The 18221-nt window shown below is 38.8% G+C and overlaps 7 protein-coding genes and 1 non-coding gene across 8 annotated transcripts; 4 read left to right on the top strand and 4 right to left on the bottom strand.

Moving 5' to 3' along the window:
• Nucleotides 1–2485: 2485 nt before the first annotated feature.
• On the bottom strand, nucleotides 2486–2559 carry BDF20DRAFT_t68. Its single transcript has one exon. It is a non-coding gene; the product is annotated as a tRNA-Ile (tRNA).
• A 34-nt stretch (nucleotides 2560–2593) lies between these two features.
• BDF20DRAFT_865834 (uncharacterized protein) lies at nucleotides 2594–6020 on the top strand. Its single transcript, XM_053080813.1, has 6 exons — nucleotides 2594–3689; nucleotides 3795–3851; nucleotides 3937–4151; nucleotides 4246–5156; nucleotides 5251–5627; nucleotides 5700–6020. The coding sequence occupies exons 1-6, from the start codon at nucleotides 2948–2950 to the stop codon at nucleotides 5867–5869; spliced, it is 2472 nt and encodes an 823-aa protein (XP_052937479.1). The 5' UTR covers nucleotides 2594–2947; the 3' UTR covers nucleotides 5870–6020.
• A 22-nt stretch (nucleotides 6021–6042) lies between these two features.
• Nucleotides 6043–6711, bottom strand: BDF20DRAFT_865813 (uncharacterized protein). Its single transcript, XM_053080812.1, has one exon. The coding sequence runs from the start codon at nucleotides 6486–6488 to the stop codon at nucleotides 6330–6332; it is 159 nt and encodes a 52-aa protein (XP_052937478.1). The 5' UTR covers nucleotides 6489–6711; the 3' UTR covers nucleotides 6043–6329.
• A 23-nt stretch (nucleotides 6712–6734) lies between these two features.
• On the bottom strand, nucleotides 6735–8332 carry BDF20DRAFT_1000245 (uncharacterized protein). The gene is made up of 3 exons (XM_053074589.1): nucleotides 7963–8332; nucleotides 7800–7845; nucleotides 6735–7688 (listed from the first exon to the last, which is right to left on the bottom strand). Exons 1-3 carry the CDS (start codon nucleotides 8100–8102, stop codon nucleotides 6846–6848), a joined length of 1029 nt encoding a protein of 342 aa, XP_052937477.1. The 5' UTR covers nucleotides 8103–8332; the 3' UTR covers nucleotides 6735–6845.
• A 1221-nt stretch (nucleotides 8333–9553) lies between these two features.
• Nucleotides 9554–10184, top strand: BDF20DRAFT_459428 (uncharacterized protein). The gene has a single exon (XM_053075501.1). The coding sequence runs from the start codon at nucleotides 9672–9674 to the stop codon at nucleotides 10035–10037; it is 366 nt and encodes a 121-aa protein (XP_052937476.1). The 5' UTR covers nucleotides 9554–9671; the 3' UTR covers nucleotides 10038–10184.
• A 1852-nt stretch (nucleotides 10185–12036) lies between these two features.
• On the top strand, nucleotides 12037–13505 carry BDF20DRAFT_834887 (Septin-type guanine nucleotide-binding (G) domain-containing protein; the record flags this gene model as incomplete). Its single annotated transcript, XM_053078778.1, has 5 exons — nucleotides 12037–12117; nucleotides 12198–12294; nucleotides 12424–12552; nucleotides 12690–13027; nucleotides 13128–13505. The coding sequence occupies 5 exons, from the start codon at nucleotides 12037–12039 to the stop codon at nucleotides 13503–13505; spliced, it is 1023 nt and encodes a 340-aa protein (XP_052937475.1).
• Nucleotides 13506–13630: 125 nt separating this feature from the next.
• Nucleotides 13631–15920, bottom strand: BDF20DRAFT_459397 (uncharacterized protein). Its single transcript, XM_053075500.1, has 3 exons — nucleotides 15749–15920; nucleotides 15275–15636; nucleotides 13631–15203 (listed from the first exon to the last, which is right to left on the bottom strand). Exons 1-3 carry the CDS (start codon nucleotides 15817–15819, stop codon nucleotides 13756–13758), a joined length of 1881 nt encoding a protein of 626 aa, XP_052937474.1. The 5' UTR covers nucleotides 15820–15920; the 3' UTR covers nucleotides 13631–13755.
• A 1132-nt stretch (nucleotides 15921–17052) lies between these two features.
• BDF20DRAFT_865803 (uncharacterized protein) lies at nucleotides 17053–17573 on the top strand (the record flags this gene model as incomplete). Its single annotated transcript, XM_053080811.1, has 1 exon — nucleotides 17053–17573. A coding segment is annotated over exon 1 (373 nt), but the record flags the coding sequence as incomplete, so codon positions are not given.
• Nucleotides 17574–18221: the final 648 nt, after the last annotated feature.

The following is an 18221-nucleotide window of genomic DNA, read 5'->3' as shown; positions in this document are numbered from 1 at the left end:
GTGAACCTGGAAAACTCACCGGAAAACTAAAGCATAAAACTGCGTGTTATCTATACAAACTAGTCTTAGCGGTTGAATTAGTGCGCTAGGGAAGTGGACCCTGCGCATGTGCCTACCTTGGAAGGACAAGTGAAAAGAGGTACCGAGTGAAACAAATAAAACATACGCCATATGATTCGCCGCAATGATGAAACTGATAATCCAAGTATTCTATACCTGCTTTTCTGACCTTCCAAAAGAGCTCCAATATTTACAGTAATGTCGTAGAATGATCTTTTGCGCGATATAAGCTGTATGCTTCTTGCGCTAGAGGTAAGCCTTTGGGTATGAAAGATGGCATGACGAATAGTCTGGACTAGCCATTGATATTAGGTAAACCTATCTATAATTGTACCAGAAGGATAACTTATACTTTGAATCGATTCAAAATGCACTTGGAACTCTCTTCTTCATCATCAAATGACGTCTATTCCGTCCTGGCTCCAAAAATAAAAAGAGCTGTACAATTTCTGTTAATAAACTATCACATCGGACCGGAGTTTTACCCATTATATTACTGTTATATTAAATTATATTCTGCGCTTGTAACTTGAAAAAGTTCAAAGGAGTAAACAACAAAAAACAACATGTTTGCTTAGTAACATGCCTGTCCTTTTAGTTGCTATTTCAGAAACCCATTTTGACGAGCTTGTGACAATGGCACATTAAGGCGATATAGCAGGAACTTAGAGTTGAAACGTCGTCTGTAGAGTAACTATTGAAGAAGCGAGCTGATAGTTTATAGAACGTGCTGACAGTTTTTGATCTGACTTTAAGAAAGCATCAAAATGAAGGTCTTCAGCAAAATGGTAAAGATAACAATTGTATATCCTACTTCATATTTCTTAAGCACACATATTATACTCAACCCATATTATGCATTTCCAAGTCATTTTATTCAAAATAGGGCACTATTATAACAGATTATAATATTCCATGATGCGAATCTTCTGTAACCGCCAACAGAAACCCCTGTGCACTCATGCTTATAAAATTACTGACTGCGTTGGCTCGACTCTTTGTGCGTTTAGGCTGATTTCCTTACTACGCGCTGTAGTATCGGTAGAATAAATGACCAAGCTATATTTATCAAATCAAGTCATTGTTAAAAATAGAAAACCATGGCTTTGATATTAATCTCACTTTATTAGCTCTTCAAACTTCCAAGCATATATTGTAAAAATCTTTGACACGTGAATATAATTCAATGACCTTGGAACTTTCGGGAAAAAACATCAGCACAAAAGCAGTAAAAAGGCTGCTCACCGATGAAGTCCACTTAGTTGCTGCACACAACGCAATACAAAAGCCGTTAATTGCGCGGAATTAACGATCGAAAATATTCAAATCGACTACTGTTATATGCTGGACTGATGTAGAAGAACAGTAAAGGAGTAACCATGACCATTGACATATACCAACGTTTGTATTCCTTCTCAAAGATTGGGCATTTGTTTGTTTGTTATTTTTACCAATTCTTCTCTCTAAACACAACTGTATTGCATTATTTCATCTGTTGCTACAGTTCATATTCATTTGTTAGCGATAACAATTCATTGTTAGCGGCATCAAGTTCATAAAAAAAAAAAGCCCGTGGCTCTTTCAATTTGCGGTTTTTATACGACTTTGAGGCTGTGGATTCTGTGAGCTTCGGTCCCATGAACTAAAACCTCAACTAGCATTATACAGGTTAGTATGTAAGGCTCGACCGTATCTTACTTGTACAAGTAGATTTCTGGAATATCTACACGATATTTCTTTAAAATTTCAGCATTACAGTAAGGGCACAGTTCTTGTTCTTGTCTTTATTCCAAAGCACACTATGTTTACTCGCATGATAATTCGGTTAAGAGGATAATAAGTACGTAAAGTGAGAATTTATGAATGAGTAGTTGCTTCTTATGCGAAGTCATCTTTAAAGCGTTTAGGATATATCATCCAAGGCTATATTACATTCGGCTGTATTTATAAGATGCCGTTTATGTTACCAAAGACTTTCATATTTCAATTTTCCATTGTGTCATAAGGAATACAATCCTAATGCCTTTACAGTGGAACACCTTTCCAGTAAGCAGTACAATGTTGCTCAAATCCACGATATATTTTTCTTTAAACGAGTGCCCACGAGTGATATTGAATATATGGGGAGTTGGGAGAAGCAAATATCAGATGAAAAAACCAATAGATGATGACAAACTTTATGCAAGTCGTTCAGTGTACATTTTGCACGGAAAGAATTCCATGAGCCGTTGTAGCGCCTTGCCAAAGCACCGGTTTTAGCTCAGTAGTATATTGAAAGCGTTTTCTATACTTCCCTAAAGTGTGCTTTGCAATATAGACAGCTGTCAGCAGCAATGGATGAGACAAAACGGATTTTTTGCTTCCCAACAATAAAATACAGCAGTAGCTACACGCACCCCAACAGAAAAAGACATAAAAGTAAAGCTGCTCACTACAGGGGTCGAACCTGTGACCTTGGCGTTATTAGCACCACGCTCTAACCAACTGAGCTAAGCGAGCTCCTATATTTAGGAGAGTAGGAAATAAAATACGAAGATAATTTATGAAATTGATAGCACGTGACTGTGCGGTGCGGATTTCTACAGATGGGTTGAGTTGGTTGAGAGTAGATAAAGTACAAATAAATGAATCGACGAATGAATGGTTAGTAATGAGATCGTTCTTTTGTATTATTGCTCTTATTTGAAAGCTGAGAGCACAACAACTACTCTACTCTCGTTCGTTTGGCACGTGAAAAGTCGAAAATGAACAGGTAGAGTTGAAAACGGGGTTTAAATTATACTGATTCCATTTCATGCAGATGGAAGGCGAAAAGTCCTCCTCTTTTTTGGTACATCATTCTTTGACAAAGGTTGTTCCAGAATAGAGCGATCCATTAGCCTTTGAAATGATCTTGTCCGATGTTTTTGAAAACTTGGTGGAGGTCGATGAGAGTAAAGAATCCGTCAGTCGAGATGTCGACCATGACGATGACCACGATAGGGCAGTTTTAGGCTCACTTCATGAACAGATATTGAGGAATGATAAGCGTAGTCAAAGTGTCAATGATGTAACACAGCAGCAACAGCCACCATCGCTCCAAGCATCTTTATCTTCTTCTGCTCTCTCTGATGCAGTCTTCATGACGCACCATGATACAAGCAGCAGACAGAAGAGCCAACATAAGAGTTGTATCTCAAGGCGGTCAGCTTTCTCGTTCATTGATCAAGCACAACAGGAGCCAGCGGATCAGCGACCATTACCAGCAGAAAGACATCGACGGTTCACTTCGATGGTTGTGCCAAAGTTTTCGTCGTCTTTTATCATGGAAGATATGTTTCGAGAAGATGAGGGTGAAGGCACTTCTGACAACAGTAGTCAAAGTAGTAGTCAAGCGAGCAAAAGAAAAGGAAACAACAACCGACCTTTCCTGTCGGCATTTGAGTTTATGAAGAATGAAAGTCAACGAAAAGTGGGAAACCATGTATTGAAGAACAAGTTGATGCCAAGCATCACCACAGCAAGCAATAGTAGTGGTAGTGGTAGTAGTAGTAGTAGAAGCAGCCATTGGAGTCATAGCACGGGCGCTTTGAGTGATATAAAGTTGGATCAGATGGTCCATCAGCCCACGTTTAGTTTTATTGAACAAGGTTTTCTTTCTTTTTGATTATTGATTGACTTGATGAATGGTCGTATGGATAGCTAACAAGGCTGGTTTTTTTGTTTGTTCAAAATAATTGCGGTTGGATGCCTAGGCAGATCCACGAGTAGCTCACTTTTACAACCATGTTTCCAAGAGATAGATAGTAGCAGTAAGTTGAAACCGAATTGGACAAGCCTCGTTGGATGAGCATTGTTTCTACCCCCCCCCAAGATGGACTCATTTCTATTGTATAGGCGATGACAGCGATGATGTTGACGGTTCAAAAGAAAGACAAGAAGAGTCAGTAGGGAAAAAAGTCGTCCAATCTATGCTACAGTCAGATTGCGAAATGCAACTTTTACATCACACAGCTCGCTGGGAAAAATTCCAAGAAAAGAAAACGAAGCGATTGGATTCCTTGAGGAAATTATGTAAAAGAGGAGAGCAGACGCAGAAAACGATCGATGAGGTAACAGTGTGGCGTTCAACTTATCAAAGAAAGAAAGTGATGATGAGCGTTCATCCGTGGTCATTGAGACTGATGAGAATCTGAGTCATTGTAGATGAGCGAAAAGTTACATCGACTTGAAGCACAGCAAAGTGAAGCTGTAGCGAAGGAAGATTTCGAAGCGGCCGAGATATACCGTCAACAACAAGAATCCTTGCAAAACAGCATGTGCGAACTGAACGTTTATTTGACAAGGACGATCCATGTCAAGTTAAAAAAGGAGCGTGAACGCCTTCAGCAATTGCTGATGCAAGAAGAGGAAGGGTTCCTTCAACCCCTCCTCCGTTGCTGTGAGACGGCCCAACAGACACGCACACGGCATCTGCAGCAGTTTATTCAAGACACAGATCGCTTAAAAGCATCAGCGATGGAAGCAGTGAAAGCCAAGCAAACGGCGCTCGAATCGGAGAAATCAGAACTTGCGTTGGATATTCAGCTACTGCATGAAAACGAACGCGATCTGGAGGGTTTGATTGCTGAAGCGACGCATGAGGCTGAACAGGAAAAACAGGGGCTGGTACAAGAAGTAGAGCAATTGCAAGAGGAAATGGATGCTTTGAAACGACAATGGCAGCAGCTCGAAGCGGAAAAAGCAAAGAAAGAGAGAGAAATACAGACATGGACGTTGGCGATAGAGAAAACAAAAAATGAGTTTAAAGAAGAAGCGGAAGGCTTGAACAATGAAAGAAGCGATGTGGAAGAACGACGATTGGCCCTTGAGAAAAAGGAAGAAGAGCTGAAGGAGGAAGAGGAGAAAGTGAATAGAACATGGACAAGATGGATAAAGGAGAAGCAGGTAATGGAAAACGATGTACAATGGACGGTAGATAAGATACGCGAGCTAGAAGAGACGAATAGGAGAGACAAACGGATGGCTGCCGATATGGAGCTTTTGTCATTGAAACTTGAGCAGCTAGAATCGCGGGAGCAGATGAGAGAGGAAGCCAACGCTAAAGATATAAAAAGGTAAAGCTAGAATAAATTGAATGGAGCGTTTTTGTTGTGACAGGATGAGGGGATGTATACTAAAACGACCTACCCCGGGGATGGATGGTGACAGATTAGAGGAAAAGATGATGGAGTTGAGACAATGTATTCACAAGCGAACCTCCGAACTGCAGCAGAAAGAGGAATCCTGCCTTCAACTTATGGAAGCCATAGGACAGCTCGGACAACAGATCCAACGATTGACAAAATATAAGGAGAGAGCCGTTCGACGTGAGCAATTTACAAACGCGTCGAAATATATGCTACAGATCGAAACTTGCCAAGGCTTTCTCAAAGAAAAAGAAGCCGCTCTAGCCAAAGAAGAAGAGGGGCGTTTAGAAAATGATAGCCATGGGGAGGATGAAAGTGATAAAGAAAAGGAACTTGAATGTTGGAAAGATGAATTAAGTAAGCTTGAAAAAGAGTACGAAAGCATAAAGGAAGAACAAGGTAAAGAAAGGAACAAAGGTAGAGATCAATCTATACCGTTGTAATAACAAGATTTTGATGAGAAATTATTAGCGTCCATGGCAAAGAAAGGTAGACAACAGTTGACGAAAGAGTTATTCATGACACCCAACCATGGTGTAGATTGGGTACCCAGTGAGTTTGCTACGCAATATCCTTCTAAAGCTCCGATTTGGGGAGACTACTTGGTTTCTTTTGATGTTCATAATCGTACAAAGTTTTAGTAGGATGAATATAGAATCGATCTCGTCTTTGAAAAAAGATGGTCTTACCTAAACAGGCCTCTGATAACACATGGTGCACATAAAACGCGTCTCTGCGCGTCTCTGAGAGTGGGTGAGGAAGGGAGGGAGGGAGTGAGTGCTTGTCTTTTCCTATTGTTTTTACAAAAAAACAGAAAAAAAAAAAAAAAAAAAAAGACCCTTGGGCGTCGATAGGTTTGTAAGACTTTATTACTATTTTGGACCACACACATCCTACAGCGTCACACGAGAAAGAGAGCATTTGGTCAGCGTGATAAAGATAATTTGTAGCACAAAATTTGACAAAGTGTGTGTGCGCATGTTCGCTTTGTCCCCTTTCTTTTGTGCACATGAAATGCGCGCACAACAAGTCGATAAGACAGAAAAAGAAAGGAGGTGTGAAATAGGCTATTCGTTAAAGGCAAAATAAGTTTATTTTAAGCTAATGGGGGTGGGGGATATAAGAGACAAAGGTGAATGAGAAAAAGCTTGAAAAAATGAAGCAGATAATAGAATGTACTTTATAAGTGATAATAGTAGACATAGAGTGAGAGAGCATAGAAAGAAGGTATATCAATAAGCATATGGGTTTGAGAAACATAGTGACTTGATCATGAAAAAAAGAATAAATAATGAGGGTATGTGGTTTAGTTGAATTTGTGTATGTAGAAAGTTGAAAGAGAAATTTTGGTATCCAATGTGCATTTCTTTTTTAAAGTAGTTTCTTTTCTTTTTTTGAGAAAATGTGATAAACTTATTTTGCAATAAAAATAGAGTAATGATGTTGAAATGGTGAGGAGAGTTGCTTGGTTGAGGGTTTTTTTTTTCGAGTTTTTGTCTTTTTTGCTTTTTTTTTTTTTTTTTTTTTTTTTTTTTCCTTTTTCTTCTTTTATGATGGCATCTTGTTAAAAAAAAGAGTGGTTGATGGATAGAGTGGCCGAAAGTGATGATCAGAAAATTAATATAAAGAACAAGCACTATCGCATTGGGTGGAGGTGGAGGGAGATAACAACAAGTTGGATAGACTGGGTAGTTTGACAGTAGAGTCCATGGAGGAGGGTTGAACAAAATGAGACTGTTGTTGTTGTTGCTGATGAAGAGTAGTGTAGGAAGGGATCCATTCAGTTAATAGGGGTTGTTGCGTCAAAGCAGGTGGTTGATATGGTTGTGGTTGTGATTGCTGTTGTTGATAAGGATAGAAGGGTACTGAAGAATGGAAAGAGGTAGGAGGCGCAGAGTAAGGCCAAGATGTGCTGGTGGGAGAAGAAGGGTTACTGCTACTGCTGTTACTTGATGCATCATCGTTTGTTAAGGTAGGGCTCGTGGTGGTCTTTTCATCATAAAGAGACAAGATGAGGGTAGTAGGGGGTGATGAGACATACAGCTGAGATTCATTCTTTCCAACGGACGAAGGATAGCAATCTGTGCAAGCACAGGCTGTCGTGAATGAATGATGTTGCTGTTGCTGTTGCTGTTGCTGCTGCAATTGTTGTTGTTGTTGTTGTTGTTGTTGTTGAAGCATCAATTTGCGACGTTCTTCGATAAAAGGCTGCCATTGAACAGAAGGTCTGCGTCCATTGGTGGTGTGATCCATCTTCATATGTTTTGTCAAGATGGTTTTACGAACAAAGCTCTTTGAGCAGCCATCAAAAGGGCATCTGTAAGGACGTTTGCCGGTATGTGTACGACGATGACGAGCAAGAGAACTGCTGTCACTGAAACTCTTGTTACAGTGAGGGAATTCACAGAGATGAGGCCTTTCACCAGAATGGGTCCGCATGTGCACCGTCAAAGCAGAGCGCTAAAATAGACAAAAAAAAAGGTAAGGGAAAAAACCTATCAATACCTTTGGTTTTATTTTCTCCTTATTTCCCTACAATCGAGAAAAAAAAAAAAATAAAAAAATATTTACCTGAATAAAACTTTTGCCACAATTAGGTTCTCTACATTTATATGGTCTAAAATGAAATTTGATTTGATTAGACTTGCCAACCAACTCCTTAAATCCCAATTTTGACAGAATGTTTATCATCAATTTATGTCTGTGTGTCTGCTGCGTAGCTATATCGACATACCTTTCATTTGTATGAATGCGAGAATGTCTTACGAGGTCTGATCTTCGTCCAAAGGTTTTTTTACAGTTATTAAAAGTACATTCAAAAGGTCGGTCGACGCTTAATGAATTTTCTTGATGAACAAGTTCGAGAATCTCCATGTTGTTGTTTTTAGATAGTTTCGCGATAAAGAATCTTTTTGTTTTTTGTTTAGAGTTGGGATGAATGAAAGAAGGGCGTTCAATCAATAAAGCCGGTCGAAAAAAAAGAAAAGAGGTTGTAATACAATAGATAGTAGGCTGGTTTTTTTTTGTTGTCAAAGTAAGTTGTCAAGCAACGAACAAAGATATTGAGAGAAAAATAGAGGATAAAAAAAAAAAGAAAAAAAAAAAAAAGAGATGGACGCAAGAAAAGCAAAAAAGTAAAGAAGGGAAGAAAATAATAATGGTAAAAAAAAAAGACTTTAGTATTTATACAAGATTCCAGAAAAGAATAAGGGTTTCTATCGTTTTTTGGCACTTCTCCTTTTATGAAAGGAAGCAACACACACATAAAATACACACACACACACACACACACACACACACACACACACACGCACGCACGCACGCACACCATAAAAAAGAAACTTTTTTTTCTTTTTGCGTTGTACTATCCAGGGGGTTACTCTTATTCTTTGTTAACCTCCACTCCTGCGTTGTGTGCGTGTGTCTGAGTGTATTTTCTGTGTCTATGTATGTGCGTATCGATGCCAAAACGCGTAATAGACACCACAGTAGATCTATTTTTCAACTGTGAATCGCTCGCTCTAGGCTTCTTGAAAGGGAGGAGGAGGGCTTCAAGGAGAAAATGAAAGCAGTAAAAAGATAGACAACGGCCAACCCGAAAAAAGGAAATAAATTTAAAGTTGATTGAAAGATCTACAAATGTTCAATTTCCATCAATATAAAAAAAAAAAAAAGCTTAAAATCCTTATTTATGTTATTTTTTTTTTCTGGTGTTGTGTAGGTCGATTTTTGTAATTATTATCTTGTATTGGGCCTTTGACTCCTCCTCCTCTTCCTCCACCTCCTCCCTTCAATGACTTTTTAATTTTTTATTTTTTTTTTTTTTTTTTGTTCGAAAACGACTACATAGTCTTCTATTACTCCTGCTTTTTTTTCCATTCAAACTTTCTGTATTTCTCCTGCTCTTTCTGGTTTGAATGAACCTCACTATTGAAAAATCCTCAGTTAGTTTGTAAAATGATGTTTGAGTCTCCAAGCAAGCAAGCAAGCAAGCAAGCGAGAAATAAATAGAAAGACAGAAGCTTGATGTCTTTTAAAGGCATAGAAGAATGCTCCATGCATCGTTTATTCCCTTCCATCACCTTTATTTCGTGAAAAGCACGGCTATGTCATATCGATGGTCGTGTAGCCTAAAAAATGTACCACATGTTGAGAGCATGGTTTCCATTCGTCGGACTCCGCTAGGCTCTTTTCGTCGCTTAAAGTAGTGGGATTGTGTGGCCATTGTCTGTTCGCCATCGTTCCTGTATCACCCGTTTCCTTTCCGGACAACATTTTTTTCCCCCCTCCTTTCAAGTCTATTTTTGTGTGTCTATGGCTGTTGACCATGGATCAATATAAAAGAGCATGATGCCTTATTTGTTCACTGAGAAAAAAAAAAAAAAACCAAAAGACGAGAAGCAAGGTATCTATGAGATGGACGGGACGGGATGATCACAGACCATGAATGGATGTTGTCGATCAACAAGCGTGAAAATCGGATGGAAATGTTCTTTTATCTATTTGATAGACAGTAGAGAGGAGATGAAGAGAGATATATGTATGTGTGTGTGTGTGTGTGTGTGGGTGCGTGCGGTAGAGAGAGAGCTGCATGTGCTTCGTTGGAAATGCTTATACTACAGTTCTCTTTGCAAAAAAAAAAAAAAAAAAAAGGCCCGTCCTTTCATTTCGGAATGTTTCTTGTCCTACAATGTGAGTGAATTGCTGACAAGTGCATTTTCTGACATATATGATCTATTCTATCTACACGTTTCAATAACACGCACAAATGTTACACAACAGCTTTTTTTTTTTTTTTTTTTTTTCTAATCTGTTTCCTTTGGCTGCTCATATGCACTTGCCTGTCGACCATGATGGAGCTGCTGTCGGGATTCGAGATTTGATGTGCGTGTGTGTCTATCGTTCAAGATCTCGTTTTCCCTTGGAAAAAGGACTTCTCCGTTTCTCTCCCTGCATGTGGCATTCAGCCCAATTATTGCATTTCACTTTCTTCTTTCATCGGTCATTCATGACGATTGAATCCTCTACCTCTTATTTCTCTATTGAATAGAACAAAGCAAGAGGATCCATTTCCCACAAGACGCCCTATCAATACAAATGTATCTACCCTTGAAAGCCGTATGAAGAGTGAAAGGGAAGAAAAGCCAAGGACGAATTAGAAAAAAAAAAACAAAAAAAAAGGAGAGGAAAGGGAGGGCATGAGAACAAAGGGAGAAAGACAGTGGGTAAAGTGTGTAAAGAGAAATCCATGAGCTTAAAAACCAAAAGTGCTGCGTGTTTTTCCTGTATCCAGTAGACGCATCCTTCCTTTAGACTCACTTGAATACTTGCAGTATTTATCACAGAGATACATAAAGACGCAAATCGATCTGCAAGATGCGCTGTACAGCGGCAACAAACAGTCCACAAGAACATTGGAAAAAAAAGTCCCCCATCCACATTCCCATTGGGACTCGGTTGTCGATTATGCACGCCCTATGGGTCTATGTAGCACGGTTTAATGACTCTTTTTTTTTTTTTTTTTATTGATAAATGATGCTACAGTCCATCTTCCCCCGATAAAAGAAATTGCTTAATTCATTTAAGCTGTTTCGAAATAAACTATTTGTGGGAGGATCCATCAGCATGGGTGTGCACTTGTCACCTCCTCTCCGCCCCCCTTTTATTTTTCCACAAAAAATGGCCTATCCAACGTAAAAAAAAAAAACCACGCTTTTTCTAATCTCTTGCCACGGGGTTTATACACATCAAAATTCTTAATTTTCTAAAAAGAGGAACGCCAAGGATATCCACTCTTCCTCTCATCTATTTTGGACAAGGGAGAAAGATGCCTTTTACAAGCCACGAATAAATGGCAGGTTAAGAAGGAAACATAAAAATAAAAAAAGGGGAGAGAGGGGATAAACTCTCATGGATAGCCAATCCATCCCAAGCATACTTTATTGCATCGATTTTGCTAGAGATACGCTTACAGAAGTGCCTACCTAAAAGTAAAGATGAAGAGACGATCCTTTTGAATCTCTTTCTATCCTGTGCTACAACAAAGCCCAAGAGGGGGAAAAGGAATAAATCAAATTCTTTCTTTTCTTTTTTACTTTATCTATCTACAGTCACACCATTTTCATCTCCCTTGATCCCCTCCCTCCTTCATGCAATGGCAATGCTTTTTTTAAAGTCACTAAGCACACGTTAAGGGTTGGACACTGCAAGTCATTGTTTAGAATGTCTTTGCTGGATAGCTAAAGAGGAAAGCATTATTCTTAGTTCCTACTCTTCCATAGTCCGTCTTATAGTCATTGACTCTCAAACGAGAAGGGTTTCATACATTGTCTGAAAAAACGTCTCTTTGTCAAAAAGACACAACAGTGATATTCATTCTACCACCACTGCGCGTACTGATTTCAGATGTTTGACCCCGCATTTTTTTTTTATTCAAACGGAGCTTTGAGTAAAGAATCATAATATTGTATTTTTTGATCTCTTTAATCCATCACCTCTTTTATTGACAACAAAAGTAAAAAGTCTCGCTTTTTCCTGATGACAAACAAAAAAAAAAAAAAAAAAAAAAAAAAAAAAAAAAAAAAGTAAAGAAAAAAGAAAGAAAAAAAAATAGGAATGGATTCCATTATAAACACGTGTAAAGAAGGGCTTTTTTATTTGATTTTTTCAATATTCTCTATTTCTTGTATTACCCCTTTTTTACCCCTTTGTTCATTTTATTTTTTAAAAAAATAGCAAAGGGCTTTTTTTTTCCCTCTTTCTCTTCTTTATTGATTTATATCTCTTTTCTTTTGTTCTTTAAAGCAAAATGTCTGTATCTGCAGTGGCCACGCCTACGATTGAACAACAACAAATACTTCAACAACAACAACAGCAGTTGCCTCAGCAGGTATTTTTCAAAAGAGAACGTTCTACTTTATTCTTTTTTCTTTTTTACAAATGCAAATATACACTCCATCCATCTTGTAGACACCACTCAATGGTTATGTTGGTTTCGATACCATTACTCAGCAAATTGAAAAGAAATTACTCAAGAAAGGATTTCAATTCAATGTGATGGTGGTGGGTAAGGAGAAAAACAACACAGTGAGGGGCGATAAACAACAACAACAACAACAACAACACTACATGGTCAAGGGGGGGGGATAAAACCAAGACTTGAGTGCATAGCAAATAAACAACCCTTTTCTATTAGGTCAATCTGGCCTTGGAAAATCAACGCTTGTCAATACTATTTTTGCTTCTCATTTAATTGAAAGCAAAGGTAGATTGGATGCGGCTGAAATGACTCGCCAAACCACAGAGATTGAATCCGTATCTCATAGTAAGTTCATCGTCATTGAGAACAAAGAAAAAACAAACTGCACGCACACATCAGATAAAAGGAGACATACTCACTTTTTCTCCCTCCTCCTCCTCCTCCTTCTCCTCTTCTCCTCTTTCTCCTTGATCATCCAATAGCGATTGAGGAAAACGGGGTTCGTCTAAGATTGAATATTGTAGATACACCGGGTTATGGTGATAATGTCAACAATGATAATTGCTGGGAACCCATCATCAAATACATCAAGGATCAACATTCAGCTTATTTGCGCAAAGAATTGACAGCCAGACGCGAACGTTACATTGTAGACACCCGTGTGCATTGCTGTTTGTTCTTTATCACTCCTTCAGGCCATTCTCTAAAGCCGATCGATGTCGTTGTCTTGAAAAAGCTTTCTGAAGTCGTGAATGTCGTCCCTGTGATTGCTAAATCAGACTCTCTTACCATAGAAGAACGTGATGCCTTTAAGCAAAGAGTAAGTAGTAACCCCTATGGGCCATGTCTTATCGCCGAGAATATCCTATTCACTTATACTCTCTCTTTCTTTCTTGTCCTTGCTTTTTTTGACGACAAAGATCAAGGCCGAACTTTCTCTCCATAATATTAGACTCTATCCTTATGAAAGCGAAGAAGATGAGGAGCAAGAAAGAGCATTAAACGAAAGCATTTGGGAATTGATTCCTTTTGCTGTCGTTGGCTCTGAACGCAATGTCGTGATAGACAATAAGGCAGTGCGCGGTAGAAAGACACGTTGGGGTGCTGTCATTGACGTGGAAGATCCCGAGCATTGTGAATTTATTCATTTGCGCAACTTTTTGACGAGAACCCATCTCCAAGACTTGATTGAAACAACAGCCATGATTCACTATGAGAGTTTCCGAGCCAAACAATTATTGGCCATTAAAGAATCGACCCAACTTTCTAATTCTCAGCAACAACAGCCAACTGAATAAATGCCTCATTTCTTCCCCCAATGAATATACATATCGCCGTTAAAAATATTAAAAAAAAGGAAAATGTCCCTTTTTTGGGCATTCAACCACCGCAAAAGAAAAAAAAAAAACCTTCATCTTGATTGGTTGCATAGATTTCAATGAAACGGGGGATGGTTACATGACCCACGCTGGATGCATGATCTATTATTTTTTTTTTTATTTCTTTTTTCTTCACATCAATGTAAAAATGCACTTGTTGGAACATGAATTAAACGACACTTTGAACCATCCTTTTCTCCATCATCAAAAACTGACCATTCCTAATTGGTTTATATTTGTCTTTTTTGCCTTGTTTCTTTTCTTCTTTTTCCATAACAAACGATGTGTGATTCTGTTCAAGTGGTCTGTGGCTGCCCAGGGTGGTACTTGATGCCAAGGACGAGGTGGCTAATGCTGATGCTGATGACAATGCTGGTATGAGGGAGGATTTGCGTGGCAACAGCAATACCGATTTCTTTTTGGATGGACACGATAAAAAGACGCTATTCGTGTGTCTTTGCTGTTGGTGTTGTGGCTGGTGAGGAGAATGACCAGGTGCCGGTGGCTCAAACGTGGAACAAGTGGCTTTATAAATGTTGCTTTTGATCGTTGTGCTACTATGACTCCTCTGCATAGTAGGAGGAGGAGGATGTTGTGTGGAATCGCTCCATGAGGGTTGTTGTTGGTAATAATAAATAGCGTTTTGCATGGTATTTGTAGTATGGAATATACAGCTCGTAGCTGGTCTCATGGTGGCGGTGGTGGTGGTGGTGGAGGATGCGTAAAAGGAGGCTGTTTGTTCATGCTGTTGTTGCAAGAGAGACAAGTATTGATACATAAAGTTGGAAATGACGACTTGTTGCTGCAAAGGTCTACGGGCATTGGCCAATTTGATATGGGACATTCTATACATTGTCCTTTCCGTGTTGGGTAGGTATCGTGCAAAAGCAGTAGCGCCATGGCGGTTGGTATCCTGCATAACATCATTATTGCTCCACGACGACGCCGCATCGTGATGGTCTTTTGGCTGTCGTGCTTTTTTACTTTTGTTCAAAGCCAGGGGCATGATCGTGGACCTATTGTCATGGGCGGGGAGGGACGTGACAACATGAGAATGAGGCTGATGCATCATGGCATAGTATCGTTGTTGTCTTTTTTCTTCACGGTGAGGACCCAAGACGTTTATAGACGACGACGCATCCTCCATCGTCGTGGAACCTTTCGACTTTTTCAATGAAAATAATTCGGAAAATCTCTTTCTTTGTTGCGTTGATTTTTCCAATAGGCCGTTCAACCAAGATCGTCGCGAAGAATGAGAGGAAAAGGAGCTTTGACGTTTGAGTTCGCTGTTGAAACGATCATGAGGAGGCTGGTTCGTTAGAGGTTGAGCACGATCGACATGCATGGACAACTCTTTTATAGGAGACGTGGGTGGCTCCAACAAAAGACCATGCATCGTTTGGATAGAACAAATGCCTGTCGTCTTTACAGAGGCTGGTTCGGTGGTGGCGGTCGAGACTGTAGATAGAGCAGGTAAAATACCGAAATTCTTTTCTATGCTTTTCTGTTGTTGTTGTTGTGGATAATCGTTCGCCAAGAAATAACTGTAGTGTAATAATCTTGTTTTACGATCTTCGTCTTGTAGCAGATGACCATAGTTGGTTTGTTTTGATGTGACTGCAGACAGAACAGTGGTATTTTTAGTCAGCCGGATCTTAAAAAAGTGGCGTTGTTGCTTTTTTCCTTACCTGAAGGGAATAGATCAAAAGGTGTGGGTGTGGGTGGATCGTCTTCCTCAATGCTAGTACTACTTGTACTGCTTCGACTACTACTACTGTCACTGATCTCGTCTTCTTCTTCATTGTTCTTCTTCTTATTTTCCTCCTTTTCTTTATCGTTACTATCGACACCATCGGTAGAGGCTGTTGTGAATGCTGATGCTGATGACAAAGGAGATAGAGACAAGATGGATCTTTTTCTAGCCACATTCCTCTCCGCCACGGGTAAAGAAGAGGGCGATGGTATGGCTGTCGTGGGATAGCGATGGCTTCTTAGCCAACTCTCCAATTGTCTTGGTGATAAAGATTCAGGATGCTGATCATCAGGAGACCTTACCATGATGAAGAGAAGGTTGGAAAGAAAAAAGAAATATATATTATTTTTTTTTTTAAAAAAAATGAATATTTTTTAAAAAGTAAATATAAACTCTACAAAAAAGTTACCATAGATGACGACTCGTTTTTTTAGTAGCAGCATTGGATGTTCTTACTACTTTATTATCATCTGATATCATGATGTTATCACGATTTTTTAATTATGGTGGTTGCGGCTGTCGGCGTTCGTCTTGCGTTACCTTGTCGGAATGTTGTTGACAGCAGCGTCCAAGTTGACCGTTGAGTTAGATTGGGTATATGAAAAAAGTGGCCACCGTCTTTGTCGTGGGCTGTACTAAGAGACAAAAAAATAACGTCTTGTTTGCTTGATAAACGTGATGGTCACAAATATATTTTTGTTCTTTGATGAACAGCTATAGTTGTCACAGGACTCTTTTTTATGGTATATTTGTTGTCAGAAGGATATAGAAATAAGAAAAAAGAAGAACAGAAGAAAAAAAAAAAAAAAAAACCATATTGTATAAATGTTTTTAAAATGCTGTCTCACTTTTCTTTTTTTTTTTTATTGAGTGTCCTTTTTCCTCGGTTCCCCTTCGATGCCTCCTTCTTTTTCTATTTTTAATTTGTTCTGGTTGTTGCTAGACACGCTTTCCGCAATCCTAAAAAGCCTTAGAAAGACAGAAAAGCAGGGTCATTGATCCGTATCTTTCTTACGAAAACATACACACTATCATAGAATGTTCAAATATCAAAAGGAAATAAAAAAAAGTGAGACCAAAAGATGGAGACCTTTTTATTAAAATACTCGTGTGTTACATTGAAAATGATGGCCCGTGCAACATACTCTTTTGATGGATCGGTGTCCCTCATTTTACCTTATTTGCTGCATGAATCCGAAAACGTGATCATTCATCTTACTGGATCAGGTTATACAAGTCATCCATCCATTCAAGCAGCTTCTCGTAGAGAGTTGAAATAATAAACTCTACTTTCGCGTTTCTTAGATTGATATAAGAAAAAACCCCCCCCCCAATTTGGCCAATAAAATTGAGAAAAAAGAAGTCTTTTATTATATGCCCACTTTTGGTTGTATGGTTTAAGAATCCAAAAAAAAGGGTTCTTATCTCAGCCCCCACGCCCCCAATTTTACCCAGTCAAATCTCATTTGACAACAAAAACGCATACACAACATGTAGCGAAACTTGAAAACTCATCGCTTATCAGAGAAACCCAAAAAAAAAAGACAACCTTTGAGAACAAATTGGTAAAATTACTTTATACAGTTTTTTTTTCGTTACAATCGGAAATACAACTAGGCAACTTTGGAAAAATAAAGTATATTTATGAGAGAAAATAGCAACCTATTTTAGATTTATTCTATTATAAATTCAGACGTACTTACCAGAGATTACCCAAATTGTTACCGAATTGTGAGTTGAGTAAATAAGGTCGAAACAGTAAGCATTCGGCCTTTGTTTACTTTATGAATATATTACAACTTACACTGTAGGGATGTGTGAAGGAGTGATATCAATCACACATGTAGGTCTCGTTTGAAAGATGTTTTTGGCAGCATTGACGTCGCACTTCCAAACTGTATTACAGTTTTATACTGCAATACAGCATGTACTCTTCGCTTTGACGTCGCTGTCTTTACATTCTCCAAAAGTCGAATGCTTGCATTTATTACAGCTAGCCATATATTCATTGATAAAGCAAATTTCCACCTTTTCATCTTTACCATCCATAGGTACTTTTGCCTTCTTGAACGGACACAGATTGCTTGTAGGCCATGCATGTGTGGCTTGCTTACAGGATGGACACGTAACCATTTTCGTTGTTTTATTATCAGCTTTGAATTCTTGGAGAGCTTCTTTTTTTACAGCTTTTTTGACAACACTGGCTTGGACAAAGAAGCACTCAAAGAATCATTGTATGCCATTGGTATTAATGTGTGGGTCACTGGAGCAACGTAGACGATTTCTTGATAGAGAGTCGTTCATAAGATAGTCTTACCTATGTGCAGCTTGGGCCTTTATAAGGGCCGTTCTGAGCTGGGAGGCGTTGTTTGCCTTTCCACTTTTGTCTAAAAGAAAGAAAGCAAAAAGGAAAAGAACACTGTGTGTTCTATTGTATATCGCGTTCCTTTTTTTTTTTTTTGACAACATCACGATCAACTGACTCAATAAGTGATGGCTCTTATCAACATGCACCAAAGTTCTGAAAAATTATTGCTATATACAGACAGTGGCGTATCTTTGATGTTATAGTATGCTTCATATATTACACAGGATAGTTAAGCGCGCTGGTTATTGCTCTTGTTTCCTCATCACCCCTCCGTTTTTATAGTGCCCTCGAAAAAAAAGAAAAAAAATTCTAAAAAATCCGTTTCAAACTGTAAGTAACAAAATCTAAAAAGTATTGACGGTATTGCTTAAATCTATTATTCTGTTCGTCTGAAAGTCCGCATCCTAAGTTAAAAATCTGTATTTTTTTAAGGTTTAAAGATAACTATGACGAGGCAGTGAATCGACTTTATCTTATGAGCAAACAAATAGGAAGATATGAATACATCTTTCTC

Source organism: Mycotypha africana (assembly GCF_025528875.1).
Source record: "Mycotypha africana strain NRRL 2978 chromosome Unknown BDF20scaffold_4, whole genome shotgun sequence".
NCBI classification, from domain to species: domain Eukaryota; kingdom Fungi; phylum Mucoromycota; class Mucoromycetes; order Mucorales; family Mycotyphaceae; genus Mycotypha; species Mycotypha africana.
The sequence above is the reverse complement of the archived record's forward strand: the minus strand, read 5'-3'. Positions and strand labels throughout refer to the sequence as shown.

What these genes read in the sequence shown, in the direction of transcription:
- BDF20DRAFT_865834 (XM_053080813.1), top strand. Translation starts at nt 2,948, where the DNA reads ATGATCTTGTCCGATGTTTTTGAAAACTTGGTGGAGGTCGATGAGAGT. An exon ending in GTTTAGTTTTATTGAACAAG is followed by an intron (nt 3,690 to 3,794) that starts GTTTTCTTTCTT and finishes TTGGATGCCTAG; the next exon opens with GCAGATCCACGAGTAGCTCA. An exon ending in CCAAGAGATAGATAGTAGCA is followed by an intron (nt 3,852 to 3,936) that starts GTAAGTTGAAAC and finishes TCTATTGTATAG; the next exon opens with GCGATGACAGCGATGATGTT.
- BDF20DRAFT_865813 (XM_053080812.1), bottom strand. Translation starts at nt 6,488, where the DNA reads ATGTTTCTCAAACCCATATGCTTATTGATATACCTTCTTTCTATGCTC.
- BDF20DRAFT_1000245 (XM_053074589.1), bottom strand. Translation starts at nt 8,102, where the DNA reads ATGGAGATTCTCGAACTTGTTCATCAAGAAAATTCATTAAGCGTCGAC. An exon ending in CGCATTCATACAAATGAAAG is followed by an intron (nt 7,846 to 7,962) that starts GTATGTCGATAT and finishes ATTTCATTTTAG; the next exon opens with ACCATATAAATGTAGAGAAC. An exon ending in GTGGCAAAAGTTTTATTCAG is followed by an intron (nt 7,689 to 7,799) that starts GTAAATATTTTT and finishes TGTCTATTTTAG; the next exon opens with CGCTCTGCTTTGACGGTGCA.
- BDF20DRAFT_459428 (XM_053075501.1), top strand. Translation starts at nt 9,672, where the DNA reads ATGAATGGATGTTGTCGATCAACAAGCGTGAAAATCGGATGGAAATGT.
- BDF20DRAFT_459397 (XM_053075500.1), bottom strand. Translation starts at nt 15,819, where the DNA reads ATGATATCAGATGATAATAAAGTAGTAAGAACATCCAATGCTGCTACT. An exon ending in AAAACGAGTCGTCATCTATG is followed by an intron (nt 15,637 to 15,748) that starts GTAACTTTTTTG and finishes CATCATGGTAAG; the next exon opens with GTCTCCTGATGATCAGCATC. An exon ending in TTTTGATCTATTCCCTTCAG is followed by an intron (nt 15,204 to 15,274) that starts GTAAGGAAAAAA and finishes TTCTGTCTGCAG; the next exon opens with TCACATCAAAACAAACCAAC.